The following is a 15,226-nucleotide window of genomic DNA, read 5'->3' as shown; positions in this document are numbered from 1 at the left end:
TCTCCCATATTATAGTCACAGACAATTTAACTCATTAAGTCTGCCCCCTCACATCATGCAGCCAAACTGGGTGGGCAGAAATGGCACAGGTCTCTTCTAAGACACTGCATCTATTTTCACATTGCCACCTACACGTTATCATTGGACAGCTCAGTATGCTTGAAGTTGAAAACTAACTGCACAGAGGCCAGCCACCAGGTGCACCAATTAGCTACAGCAATTGGCTAAATTTGGATCTTTATCCAGGTTCCAGGCTGGGATTTTACAATGGCCAGCCATTTTACAATTCTGGCCTGGAACCTGAATCACAGGTCCAGATTTGAAGATCTCTGTGCTGAGGGAGCGAAGCCAATAGTGCAATGACTCGCAGCCTTGAACTAACAACACATCACTATTGTTGTTAAGTGAGCTAGTTCAATTACGTTATTTAGGAGTGTGAAGCACTTGTTCTTGTGTATGTAACTGTAGAAATGTAAAAAAAAAAAAAAAAACCACAACCCACACTGAAGTTTTGGATACATATATTTTTCAATTAAAATAGTGACAATTAAATAGAAAAATAAAACAAAAAGGCTCAACGAAAGACCAGAATCCAATAAAGACAAAACCCAAACAAAAATTGTATTTATTTTCAAAAACAAACAAAATAACAAACAAACAAAAAAACTGTTTTATTATCAGGCATTGAAGAACATTATGCATTACGCACTGTAACCAAAGGAAGCTGGATGTGTTTATATGAAACATGCACCTCGCTGAGGCACTGCTTTTTTGGGGGATTTTCACAGAATGCCTTTCGGATGAGTGGGGACTGACATAGCACTACAGAGCACTGACGCAAATCCTTAGCAGCTTGTTAATGTCTAATCCAGGCAATTTCAGGATGTGTTTGCAAAAGCCGGATTCATAAATTAGTAATCTAGATCATCCTGAGCTAACAGTTATAACTGAATGCCTAAGCTACTTTCGATCACCTCAAGCTTAAGTTAAACAAGGGTCAGGTATCTAGACAAAGAAAAAGCGAAGGAACTCTGACCACAGTGGGTCATTGCCCTTCCATGCATGTTACCACACTCTGACGCTCTCTTACAATGAAATATGTCAAGATATTGGGTGTCAAAATCACTATTTTTCCAATGCTGAATACATAACTGCTGACATTCTGAATATTGTTGACTGGCGAACTAAGCCACGCCAGAGTAAAGAAGTTGGGGCTCTGGCTTTTGGAAGTTTTTGGTCAAAGGTTGATTGGTCAGCGTCCCAACTGTTGCTTATGCCATGCCAAGCACCCTAAACTCGACCACAGACAGTCCTGAAAATTTTGGTCCTGACACAATATAACTGGCAAACCTTGCATGTTGACGTGTTCTTGGCAAAAGAGGTACAGTTACACACATTTAACACATACACACATTATACAGTATATCATGTATCAATATATACTCATCTTTAATGTAGACAGAGGACACTTGTTGTGCCCTTTAAACATTTCAAAAGTGTTTTTTTTTGTCCTCTATTTACTTGTTTGAGATCAGCACCATCAAGAAAGGCACATTCCACTCTGTTCTCCTCTTAGGGTTGAACCTTTATCTTCACACAAAAAACACAAACAAAGTTTTGAAAACAGGGTGCTTATATATAATCTTATAAGATAAAACATTTCCACCTTGTTTTATGTGAATGGCTTCAAGGACTGTTTCAAACTGGACTTGTAAAAGGATAGTGCTATATGCCCTAATTTAAAAATAACAATGTAAAATAAAAATGTATTAAAAGGCTCATACTTCTACATGGTTAAACGGCAATCGCCATTTAAAAAACCTCCAATTCCATAGGACAAATGCGGTGAACATTAATTTCTAATAACAAGATGAAATATATCTAGAGGTCAACAATCTATTGCATTTGTAACCGATTATTATTATTATTATTATTATTATTCACTTTCATTATTTAAACATTAATGTTATATTATCATCTTGTATCTCTTATAGATTTTGTTAGAAAAAATAAGTGGTGTGCATTATAGAGATCCATTCTTTAAATATACAAATATACTTCTGCTCTTAATTAAAAATGCTTTGAGCCAAGGCATTCACAGTCCAGCTTTTAGCAAAAGGAGAGGGAAAGGGCAGAGTCTATTACATCACAGCTTATGCTCCACTCTCACAATAATAAGAGCTCCACCCCTCCCCATCTCCCCACATGAAACGCCCCACGGACTGGACTCCAGCAACTGTTCCGTGGCAATGTAAGTAGGTACAACCGACTACAGAATAATGTAATATTAAGGACAAAGCAACAGGACTCCTACAGTTACACATGCATGGATACATATCCTGCTGATTAGTCTCAAAGGTTTCAAGTAAAATGAAATGCTGGTAGTGCCAAAGTAGTAACAGTTATGCTTCCAAATGTACAGAAACTTTGGGTGTTGTCACAGTGCTGCACAACAAAGCCATCCAAAAAGCAGCCAGACCTGATTTTCTTAAACTCAGGCTGCTTAACTGGTTAAGAAATTCAATTTAAACCAGGGTTCACTTACACTGTACAGTTCTTAACGAGGCTAAGGGTATTTAGTGCGATATGATTTGGAAAATAAACATTAAACCTGCATCAAAAGTTTATAACTTTTAAACACTAGAAAGTGATATGTTCAAAGTACTGTGAGTGCAGGAATATACTGAACTCATTTACATCTGGTCATTTCATGCTTGATATGTATCAAGAATAGAACTGGATTGAGATAAACACAAATATTCTTTTTTTTCTGAATCCAAGTGTTAGATGATGATACCAACTGTGATCAGGGGGGGCTGATGCATCACCATAGATCAAGCTCAAAATCTAGTGGGGGGACACATTTGTTTTTATCTGACTCGCAACGTCAGCTTGTAAAATTATGCCATGGTCTTTGGAAGAGGTTCAAATTCTCCCTGGATTGGTGGCCAGTGATAGAATCTAACAAGAACCGGACGGCGCAACAAAGAACAAAAAAGAGCTGTGTTCTGTCCTAAAATACAACAGGTGAATACACAATGGATAAACAACACAATGTTACCGCAGTCGTTGTTGTGGATTTCAAAGCTTGTGGCACTCGTTAGAGAGAGGCTATTGCAACATCTGCAGCCACAATCCGTGGGAAAGCTGTGCTAATGGAAAAGCGACCAGGGACCAGGCACTAACAATTGAGTTGAGCAGAGTAGGGTACATGCAGTGAAAAAGTGCCATTAGATCATTGCACCATTTAAGAGCTCTTATCCATTACACATTTAAGATTTCTGAAATGGAGACCATCTGTAAAAATCTAGGAAACACTCAAGCAATTAATTGTTACTTCAGCTGATTTGCATATTACGTGCCATGGTGGAATAGGATCTCACTAACTTGAGACACATTTAACAATCAAATGTGAATACACAGACAAAGTTTTATCACATTCAGGTTTAAAATAAAGATTCATGAAATTACCAGGTGTAAACAGAGTATGTTTATGTAATTTGTAATGTAAAAGAGCCCTCAATCTCCCCTGAAATTGCAACTGTGTTGAAAAGAACCAGGTGTTCAAAAACCATGCGACCAAATTCAGATCCAGAGTAAGAGGACTAAACATGTTTACAAACTCACTCTTTACTCAGCAATTTAGAATATGGGCTTCTGAACATCTGGCCTTTCAAAAATGTTCAACATTCAGAAAATTATTCCAGCTGTTATTATACATTTTCTTAACTTGCACCAGATGATGCTTTAAAGCTTAAGTTAGCCTTTCAACGTTCCATTTACAGCCCCCAAAAAAGAAATCAAAGTACAATAACAAATATGGTGAGGGTTTGCGGTTAGCTGTGGAACATTGAGGGAATGGTGGTTTACATGTACCAATTCCCAAAATTACAGCACCGCACCTCTTAGCACCTTAGGTGTTTAACCCAATCTGAGACCACGCAGCGGGTTAAAACAGTTAAGTGCAGTAACATAATCATCATTCATCACTCTCTCTCCCTCTCTGTGTATTTACAAACACATCTCTTTGTAGTTTTGCCTATATTAGCAGCTACACTGAGTTTTTTTCTTTTCTTTTTTTAATAAAACGGTGATATCTGTAGCCAGATATCTTAAGCTCAAGTCAAGTCTATCCAATCTAAATTTTAACAAAACCATCCTGCTTGGGCTTAAGATAGTGATCCTACTGAAAAACCTCTCCTGAAACAAAATCCTTGTTTGCTGCACTGGAGAGAAGCAGAGAAATGGAAAAATCCACAAGCACAGCACCACTCTGGGAAAAGCCAAAAGGGTTGGGCACAGAGGTCACACAGTTCATCAAATACCACAGCAGCCCATGAGTTTTACCTAGGGCCACAATCGAGAAAGAAATCTCAGGCTATCCCCATCTACCGAGGCACATTGGTTTGATGCATGGATGTCAAGAAATCAACAAGAACTTTGAAAAGTCAGCTGCATCCGTCTCCCAAAGTTCGACAACAATCAACATATTGAAAATTAAACCAAACCAAATGTCCATTTTCCTCACATTCATTGCTGACACTGCACTCCAGGAACAAAAGGCCTATTCACTGATTAATCAGTAGAATCTTATGATTTTTAAAGAACATTATGACCAAAAACACAACAGCTAGTATGCTACCAATGGCATGATATCATTTGCATAATGCAAATTGGCGGCTGCTAGCTCTGATTAGCATTGTTAGCATTTTTGGCTCAACTATCCCTTGAAAACTGAAAAAGAAAAACTGGATGAAATTGTTCAAAGGGGCATTTTAGGCATACTTTTGAAAATGTTTGGAATATATTAGTGCACTTACTGCTTTGCAGTATGGCAGTATATGCTTTCACCCACTGATAAGGAAAGAGGAAGTCAGAGGGAAAAATAGAATGAAAGAAAGAGGGGAAGAAATTTACCTTAGATTCTTATATCAATTCTAAAATGTGAAGGCAAATTCTAAAGCAGAGCTCTCCCATATAAGATGCTGGAAGTTTAAACTTCACTTGGTCAAACTCTGTTGTTCGATTGTTTACATATCAAAGTAAATTTGGTGCAACTTCTAAAACACTGCTTTAAAACAACTGCAGTACAATGTTCAATGGCACAGATATTTAAGCCAGATGGGCCTGTGTTCAGAAGGTGTTTCCAGGCACTTTGTCTCAAAATACGTAACCAACTTCGCCACACAGGACCTATTCCAAACAAGAGATCCCATCTCTAACATCGACAGGGTTGTATAACACTCTAAACTCATATGCTTCCAGATTTATGTGTAAATCAGCTTCCAATTCCTAACATCCCGTACCAAATCCTGTCAAATGTCATACATTAAGCAACAGTGTTTATGGTTAAATCTCATTCACAAGTTATGGTTTGTATTCAACAATATACCAGAGCCATCAACAGTTGGCTTATTGCACTGAAAGTCTTTTTGGACAATAATAGTCAAAGTCAACCACAAAAGAATGAAAGGCGTGAGTCCATTACTGCTAAGTTATTTAAATAATTAAAGGATGAACTACCGATTTTTTTTTTTGATAAAGCACAATACAAAAAAGTATGAAGTTCTTCAAGCAACACTAGGTAGCATTTAAATTACAGATTCAAAATCATTGTGATGCCCCTCTGATGTGTATTATGAAGAACAGAGCCTGTGTTGTTGGTACTCTGTGCTCAGCACTGCAGAAACTGCATTATGGAACATTTTAAGGAGGGTAGGAAACCAGTCCCCCTCTGTCTCCATTCCCCTTGATTTCAGGAGTGAGTGCTGTAAAACTGCAACTGTAGGGGGAGCCCAGAAGCTTAAATATCAAATCTTACCTAGTGTTCTTTTAAAATCTGCAGCATAATACAAAAATCCTCTTGCTCAAACAAATATCATCATTAACCAAAGAAAAACATGCATCTCTTTTGTTTGAAAACAGCAGCTGTCCTTCACATTGTGTAAAAAGTTCATGGTGAATGGACAAATAGAAGTGCTTAAAAATTACTTGCAATAAAAAAGAAATATTACATTGAATTTCACTGTAAGTGCGTTTGTTTCTTCTCCCGTAAAGTTACTATTTTATAGAAACATATTTTCTTTGGACAGTGATGATATGTTTGTAAGAGACAGATTGTTCAGTATTTTTACGTGGATCCTTTTTTTTCTAGAAATATTTTGCATACTTCTCAGTACATTCTGAAGGCTACAATCACATGCCAGTGACTACATTCAAAGGAATGGTGTAATGAAAAATCAGTTTAAACAATTTTATATGGAACCTAGATGTAGTGGATACAAGATGGGTTACCAAATTTGGGTTCCTTAGTTCAGAACTGGACTGAGAAAACAGACACAGCCCACAACACCCGCTTCCCAAATATCTGAAGATATATTGTCTTTTAAATATCAACAATTAGGACCTATATCATATTAAAGACAGAAAGATGATGTAATGGAATTTTATGGAAAATGTTTTGGTGAATTTAATGGACTACTTGGAGTTCTTATGCCTATAAGCAATGTTAGGCTCATAGATGCAGATATAAACTTAAGAAGCAAAATTGGTTTCCCAAACATGTCTTAGCTGATCAACTACATCTGAGCAAAGAGCAAAATTGTATGCATTGTATGTTTATTATACCATTCCTTTAAAGAGCGCAGAGACATGCTTGCACACCCTTTGAAGAGAAACCTTTAACCACACTTGGGTTGAATTTAATGGATGTTCAGAGGTTGTATTTTAAATGAAGGTGCAATTTTGAGCTAATATGTTACTCTCTGCCAACGTAACAGAGGTGGTGAAAAAAAACCCAAAAACAAACAGGGTAATCATAAACGAAAGCAAGGCTAATATGTTTTCCGGGCAGTGCATGAACACAGACATTAAATGTCTCAATTTTAAAACAGATGACGTGCGAAGGTTAAAAATAAGAGTCACCCCAGGACCTTGTTTAAGATACATACACGCATAGGAACAAAATTCGCCAAAAAAAGTGGCCAGGACACATCAAATGTCTCAGACTGAAAGCGCTGATTAAATTCATAATTCCAACATATCCTACACTGTTTAATATAATAAACATGTAATGTTTATTCACTGAGGATTATAATGGAGAATGGTGAAGACTAGTCTTCACTAACTCCTAAAATTCTCCTAATTTTCACTCTATGGTCACAACGAAGCAACAGGCCATGTCCACCATTTTCTTTCTTTTTTTTGTGCGCTGTGACCAATCAATTTCATGGTGCCCTACTGACCTCTAGTGGTGAATGAAACTGTTTGACCTTCATAATAAGCATGCTTTCTTGAGCAATCAGTGCACCTACTGTGAGTTGATTCACCTCAGTATTATAAAAAGGGCTCACTGAGGCTCACACTGAGATACGTAGACACAAATTCAGTGTTAATAAATAACTGCCATGCTTCTTTCATAGGACTCACTGATCAACATGGTGAGAAGCAGGGAAGAAATGAAAGGTTCTTAGAAAAGGACTGGCTGCTTTTTTCTATTCTATTCTATTGCATAACAGTGTAAATCCCTCCAATCATTAGTTTTAGTTGTGTTTTAGCAGCATTACAGCCTGTAGTTGGTTGCCGGTGCAAATGGGAGGAGCCTTCTCCAGCTCAGTGCCTTCTGCTGAGTAACTGACAGGCAAATGTTAGGATACAGGAGGCAGATCTAGGCAAAGTACATGGTCCTCAGTGTGTCGTGGTGAATCTGTACAGCTTTGGCCAGAGCCTGGGGGTCTCGACCATTACTCTGCCCAGACACGTGACTTCCCTCCGCACTGAGAAGAAAAGAAAATTAAAAAGAATGTTAAATTGTTTGTTTAAAGTGCAGAACAAACAACAGCAAGAGGTTAATTTTATTGAAACTTCAGACAATCACAGCAATAATTTACAACTATTATTGTACAATCCGTATAATCCCGTTATTTGAAACTCAGAGTACTAGCAACAAAATTGGGACTTTTGAGCAAATTGAGTGAAAACAAGAAAATCTAACTTGGATAAATGTGGTTTACCTCTCTTAAACCTTTACTTAATTATCAATAGACCAATAAAAATTATTTCAAAGGTTTTCTCTGACCAGCCCAAATATATTTTGTAAAAAAACACATCTATAATTTGATGCCTGGAACACACTCTAAATAACTTTATACATGGACTAAATTAAAGTTAAAAATGTAGGAATATATATGTTTCAAATCATTACACTATAAGCAGGTGGACATTCCTTCATTATCGCTTATCCAGTTTAAGGTCACAGTGGCACCCAGAGCACTGGATGAAAGGCAGGAATAAACTCTGAACTGGACATCAGTCCATCACAGGGTACCACACACTCACATCTATGCACAATTTTGAACAACCGATGCACCTACCAATGTGTGTTTTATGTATTATGCAAAAAGGAAGCCCATATATTAACTTTGCACAGAAACCTGAAGACAGCTGAAATAGACCAAAAGACAGTGGTCAGATGAGTCCATGTTTCTGGGACAAACAGATGTTAGATACCATGTGCCAAAGATGAAAAAGACCATTCTGACCATTCCCAACAAGTAGTTAAAAAATCAGCATCTGTGGGGTGATCTGCATATATGCGAAGGTTTTGTTGACACAGGGGCTTATATCGGTATTTTAGAGATATGCTGCCCTCAAGATGATGTATTTTCCAAGCAACTCCATGTCTATTTCAGCAGGACAATGCCAGGCTTCATTCTGCATGAATTACTGCAGCATGGCTTCATAGACAGAGTATGTGGGCTTGACTGTCCTGCCAGCCATCCAGATCTGTCTCCTATTAAAAGTGTATTGCGCATCATGAATAGAAGAATCAGAGAACACCCAGTACAGCAGCTGAAGTTTTGTGTATAGCAAGAATGGGCAAAAATTCCATTTGCAAAACTGTAAAAAATTAGAATCTTCAACTCCCAAACAACTACAAAGCACAATTAAAAGGAAAGGTGATGTGACCCAGCGGTATCAGTGTGTTGCAAGCATACATTTCTGAATAAAATTAAGCTTATCATGGAAAACACTGAAAACATTTCTTTGTCCTCCTCTCTGTTAAAGACTTGAACAATGAGCAACTGCATTGTTCCATAAACAGAGAACATGATTTGATCTGGTTAACTGAATTGTGTGAAACTTGTATAACTTTGTAGTTAGCAGTATGTTTAATGTTTTAATTTTTTTTTGCCAGTCCCAACTCAACTGCCACACATAATGTATCATAAACATGTAAAATTTAGTGATATATATTTCTTCATATTGGCATATCCTTATCACCAACACATAAACAGAATATTTTCTGCCTTAATTCTCTCCATTAGCCAATCCTTACTAAACTGCACTAATAGGTTCTCTCACCTGTCATGCTCCTTGTCTACGAGGTGGTATCGGGCTCTGAAGGCCACCAGGTGGGCATAGTAGGCTGGTGCTGGGATGGACACAGAACGAGTGCAGCGCACGTAGGTGTGGCACAGCTGATAGGTCAACAGTTGGAATTCGTCAGCTGTGAAGCAGTTGTCATCCCACAGTACGTGGTAGTGAGAGGGCCGGCTTGTGCCCTGAGAGACAAGAGAACGGAGGTTGGATGAATTTAGCTGAGGTTATGAAGTGCAAAACACTGCAATGTGTCATAACACTAGTGAGCATAGGTAATGTTTGTTAAGCGTGCTATTAAATCAGAGGCATTTAAGGGCTAGAAGATAAAGATTATTAATGTTTTTTTTAAACTGCTATTTTTTTAAGTAGTAGTTTAACACACCCTATTTAGGAAACACCAGTGAAATAAAGCATAAAAAGTTCTCAATAAAGTCACATTCCACAAAATATCTTTTAGTTAAACTTAGTATTTTAAAAGACATTTTACATGATACATATAAATATATCACCCTTAAATTTGATCCCTTTAGTGCCTTTTTTTGACACACATTATAAAATTAATATCTGCTTGATTTTATTATTCAGCCCATATGGGGAGTGAGCCAGAGATCTATACTGTGACTGAAGAACAGAAAAGGAGAGGAGGGAAAAAAAAAAAAAAAAAAAGTTGTGTAGTCTCCTAAGGTGTACCTGTATTCCAGCATGGCTGCAGAGGTAAAAGTCAAACTCATATGGATGGGTGATATCTGTGTCCACTGTAGTACCGGCAGGAATGTTGCCACTCCGTCCAACCTGAAGCATTGTAGAGAGAAAGAAAGCAAGACAGAAAGAAAGCAAGCAAGCAACAGTAAGCCGTATTGTAAATGTGTTAATGTAAGATGTTAAAGTTGATCAAAAATGTTCTTTCTCACCCTTTCATTCCGGTCAGCGCAGAAAAGACGTGTGTGATGACGTTTCTGGACAACAATGTAGGTGATGCCAGGTTGGTACTCTCTCTCCAGACTGATACAGGCCTCACGAATGGCCAGCAGCTCATAGTACAGCACCTAGAGTAGTATCATATTCATACACAGAGTGTACCACATTTATGTTTAATGAAAGTTAATATTGCCCATTGCCAATTTCTATATAACTAATCAAATTTCACAGTGTGGCCGACTTTATCACTTTCCATTTTTAATATATTTAGGTCATACTCAAATTTTTAATAACCCTAGTGAAACCGGAAGTGTGTGTGGGGCTGCCCGCTGCTCTGGGTGTGTGTTCACAGTCCCTAGTGCACTAGTGTGTGTGTGTGGGTGTGTTCACTGCCACAAATGGGTTCAATGCGAAAGACACATTTCGTTGTACAATGACAAATAATTGCACATTACATTACATTACATTGTGTACGAGAGTATCCAAGTATCCAACTAAAGCTAAGAGATCTAACCTGGCGGAACTGTCCCTCAGACACACCATCCCTGTAGAAGATGAGCCGGGTTGGTTTGTAGCGGGTGGATTTGTAGAATTGAATGAGAAGTTCTCTAACCATAGATGCCAGGTCCTGGATTACCTCCTGCCTGGGTCTCTGGACTCGCACTGTGGCACAGTACCGGCTTGGGTGGGCATCCATACTTCCCACCACCTACATGCAGAACAGCAAAACATAACAGAGCACAAAGATAAATGTAAAAACCATGTTAAAGTACTTTGTTTTTGATGCATTAATTCGTACGTTCATAAGTCTCCATGCTAGGAGAGAGAAATATGGGAAATAATCTTTTGCATTCTTGGCCGAAGCCCAAGTAGGTGATATTGACAATATTTGCTGAATAAATATTGTTAAAATAACAATTTGAATGTCTTACCGCAGCAATTGAGGGCTTCTTGCCATCTCCTGCCGGTGGGTGTGTGACATCAGCACCGAGGAAGATAACTGGCTGCTGAAACACAGATGGACTGGAAAAAAAAGAAAGAAAAGCTAAGAATGGGACCAAGGCTTTCCATTTAACATTTCCATTGTAACTATCCCCACTTTAACAGAACATACAAAGCTATTGTACCGTTGATGTGGGACCAGGATATTATTAATGCCTCCTAGTTTGACGTTGATCTTGAGACAGAGGTTGGAGAGAGTCTGTGGAGAAGTCTTTACCACGTTCTTCACCTGCACACACTGAGTGGCCATTCCTAGAAGCGTGTCTCCGACCCTCTTCACCTCCGCTGCACACAGACATAAATATACTAACACTTCAGTAGCTATTCAGACATATTTATACAATCTTTGATAACCTATACCAGGAATTCAAACTTCCAGTGCTGAAACAGGCAGAAGATATGGGTACTGTACTCTTCTAAACCTAGGTCCAGCAGTCAATTTCATTAGTCAAAATCCAGGAATTATGGTAGGTCTATTGCACCGAATATCCAAATGTGAGTACAGAACTGGAGTATGAGCACAAAGCAATTTTGGCATTTTTCCACTGCATGGTTCCTACTCGACTCAGCTTGGCATAGCTCAACACCCTTTTCATCCCTGATCCCTGGTTGCTTTTCCATTAGCAGAACCCCACTGAAACACCCTGTTGGTGTTAAGTGCAGTGTATGTATTGTGTATTCATGTTGTTTTTTTTTTGGTCTTGTTTTTATTTTTTGTGACTGAACACGGCTCCACACGGTTTTTCATTCCTTTTTGCATTTCCAGCTCTCCAAAAAAAAACAATCGCAGCTGTAAATTGATTTTACAGATGAATAATTTGCGTTGCTGGTCTGCAATTCATGGTGATTGACAAGTCTCTCAGGCCAAACAGTGCTCTGCAAGGTTTACACATTGTGTTTAGTTCCTATTCAGTTCACTTGGAACCACACATGAGCAGGGACTTAAAGTATGGTTTCATGTACCAGGTACCAGATTTGGATTGAATTGAATTGAATAGGGCACACACATTAAAACTCAACTTTCTACATTATGTCCACATTTTTGTTCCTAGGCTTCCAATCAGTTGTAATTAAATTTAGAGCACTGTCCTGAAATCAAGGCAGGGGAGGGAGGAGGGAGGGGATAGGAATAGCAACATCAGACGCTCTGTTCTCCTCATTACTGGTCAGTGAAGAATCACAATAATTTAAAGCAATTCTTGGAGGTAGTTTTACCTTAAAATTACTGCTTCAAAATCAACTCTGGCCTCTCACAAATATGCAGATGGAATAGGCAACAGCATCTTTAGGGCTGCTCTGATAAGATCAGTGTTTGGTCTTGCCAAAAAGATGGACTGATAGACTGATATTGGTCCATAGTGGTTGTTGAACCTATGATTCATGCAACTGAAACATAGTGAACGAGTGGAAAGAAGGAAACCTTCATTTCCCTAGCAGAGAAAGTGTCCGTTTAGCTGGTCAATACAGCAGACTGCAGGGACTTCCAAAGTCATCATTTACTTCTAAAGAAGTGGAAAGTCACTTCAGGTTTTAGTTTGCTTGCTTTGTTTTGTTATTGGCATTTTGGCCATTTAATTTCCTATTAACTTTCTCTGTTAGTTCTTCAACTGTTGAATCTGAACTTCTTAAAAGACTTGGCATCCATATAGTATAGTCTACAAATATTGGGAACTTTTGCACTCTGATGGCATAGTTAAGCAGTGAAACTGGGGATGCTATTTTATGAAAGTGTTTCACTAGGTTTTGAGTCACTGCTCACTGTAATGCCAGGGTTTGTTTGGACTACAAGAAGACTTTGTATCTGGACCAAAGAGTTTGACTAGGCCTTGATCCATAAGGTGGGTACTTTGAACCGTAACAGTGGAGATATTCTAGAATACCAGCCTGTGAACTATACATTGCGGTGGGCAGTTAAAGAAATTTGTGTGTTTGTTTTATTTGCAGTGAATTTGTAATAGTAAAGTATAGCCATGTATGATTAAAAACCTTATTATGTATTATTACTGTGTATTTTAACAGATCTCTACCATAAACAGGTGTTTTCCCAGGCAGGATGACTATGATGAGTTGCAGGCCAGCGTAGGTGTTCTTCAAGTGTCTGAACATCGGCTCCACGCTGTCTGCTCCCTGAGCGTACTTGCAGAAGCACGGCTGGCCCTGGATAGGCATGCCTGCATCTTTTGAGATCTTACGAAGTTGATCTGTAAAGCTCCTGCAAAGAACAATAATGACACAAATTACAAATAGCACTGCACACTATATAGAAGAATCTTCTGACAACATACATATATTCACATTTCAAATGTCAATATTTATATGCATTTTCTAATGTTCATATTTAAGTCTGTTTAAGTCTTGTTCGATTCCCAAAGAAAAAAAGCTTACTGTGGTGTACAACATTTTTTACAGTAAGGACAAATTATAAACTAATATAAATCAACAAGTATTAACTCCTAGTATCATGAAAATTATGCATCTCTACTAACTAGCTTTTGATATTTATTTGATCATTTGATTGCAAAGAGTGGAATATTAAATCTGGCAAAAAATTTAACAGAGCAAATTGGAATACAGGTTTAATAGAAGTGAAATGAATTCAAACGTCAGATATTTCCATTTACTATTATTTAATGACGTCAGGAACATGTAACATTAAAGGTAAGGGTTAGTTTAGTTGTCCAAATAAACTTTGTAGGAAGGTCATAAGAAGTAGGGTCAGGCAGCTCTGCTTTAGAGGTCAACTAATAAATAATTTAAAAGGAAACACCCTGTTTTAAATTGTATAAATAACACACAATTAAATTTTTTTTGTTTGTTTGTTTTTTTAAACAGAAGAAATGAACAACAGGTTTTTGCTCTTTAGAAATAAAAGACATGACATACTTAAGGATCTCTTCTCGACACTGTCTCTGGGTGGCAAAGCATGCGATGGCCCACATTTTGATTTCCACACCTGTATGGAACTGTTTCCCTCTCATATCCCATACACCATGGCTTGGAGTGGCCACAGTACGATTCTAGAGACAAACACACAAACCCTAGGATTATTTACAAAGCAGAGTTTTAGAGCCACAGCATTGGGGGGGGGGGGATAAGATTCAGAGAATATAGTCAGAATGTTTAGAGAAACGCTGTTTTGGGTTATTATTTATTATAATATATAATATTATAATATAATATGTTTTGAACCGGAGTTCCACGTGCTCTGGATCTATAATTTTTGTGATCATTAATTGTATCCTGTGAAACCACATGCCCTCTTCTGAATAAACGGGTTCTTGCACCGATTCAGGGTTTAAATACTAATCACAATCTGGTCCTGAAGTGGAAGAGAACTGAGTGTTTATTCCTGAAATCTACATTCCAAAATTACACTGTTTGTCTGCCCGTGCAGTGAATTATTCTGAGATTTTTCTCAGAATTCTGACTATTCTCAAATCCCCCCCCCCCACTGCCATGGCCCTAAAACTCAGTTGTTATATATACACATATACATACACACACACTTTTTTTTTTATTATATATTAGTGTTGCACCGATACCCATATGGTACCAGCACCAATACTGGCACTTAAACACAGTATCGGTATCGGCAACAGAGAGTGCCGATACCATAGGTGTGTTTGAAATGGCCCACTACTCACTACTACATGTAGTACACAGGACACTTTTCGGGACACACCCCATGAAGCAGATACTGATGCGCATGCACGACGCTAGAAGCAACTAAGTCCAAAGTCAGGTCGAAATAAATCAAAAGTTTGATATGCTGTGACTGGTCTGAAAGAAGCACACTAACAGATGAGCAGCAGTCCTTAATATGCATTTCACAATCGTGACAAATATACTCATGACAGTGTAACAAGCTGTTCAGTCAGGCTATACTATGTATTCCTATTTGTACTTGTTACTGCATTGTGGAAAT

At 38.1% G+C, this 15,226-nt stretch overlaps 1 protein-coding gene across 2 annotated transcripts in view; it reads right to left on the bottom strand.

Annotated features, from left to right (window-relative positions):
• Positions 1–545: 545 nt before the first annotated feature.
• ago3b (argonaute RISC catalytic component 3b) overlaps positions 546–15,226 on the bottom strand; it is a 29,477-nt gene continuing 14,796 nt past the window's right edge. For both annotated transcript variants that reach the window (XM_066673532.1, XM_066673533.1), the window contains exons 11-19: positions 14,185–14,318; positions 13,329–13,513; positions 11,427–11,586; positions 11,232–11,322; positions 10,814–11,008; positions 10,293–10,427; positions 10,072–10,173; positions 9,364–9,563; positions 546–7,775 (exon numbers count right to left, since the gene is read on the bottom strand). In XM_066673532.1, coding sequence (XP_066529629.1) covers positions 7,667–7,775; positions 9,364–9,563; positions 10,072–10,173; positions 10,293–10,427; positions 10,814–11,008; positions 11,232–11,322; positions 11,427–11,586; positions 13,329–13,513; positions 14,185–14,318 — 1,311 coding nt within the window. In that variant the 3' untranslated portion in view covers positions 546–7,666. The remainder of the gene's footprint in view (positions 7,776–9,363; positions 9,564–10,071; positions 10,174–10,292; positions 10,428–10,813; positions 11,009–11,231; positions 11,323–11,426; positions 11,587–13,328; positions 13,514–14,184; positions 14,319–15,226) is intronic.

Source organism: Hoplias malabaricus, chromosome 6 (genome assembly GCF_029633855.1).
Source record: "Hoplias malabaricus isolate fHopMal1 chromosome 6, fHopMal1.hap1, whole genome shotgun sequence".
NCBI classification, from domain to species: Eukaryota; Metazoa; Chordata; class Actinopteri; order Characiformes; family Erythrinidae; genus Hoplias; species Hoplias malabaricus.
The sequence above is the reverse complement of the archived record's forward strand: the minus strand, read 5'-3'. Positions and strand labels throughout refer to the sequence as shown.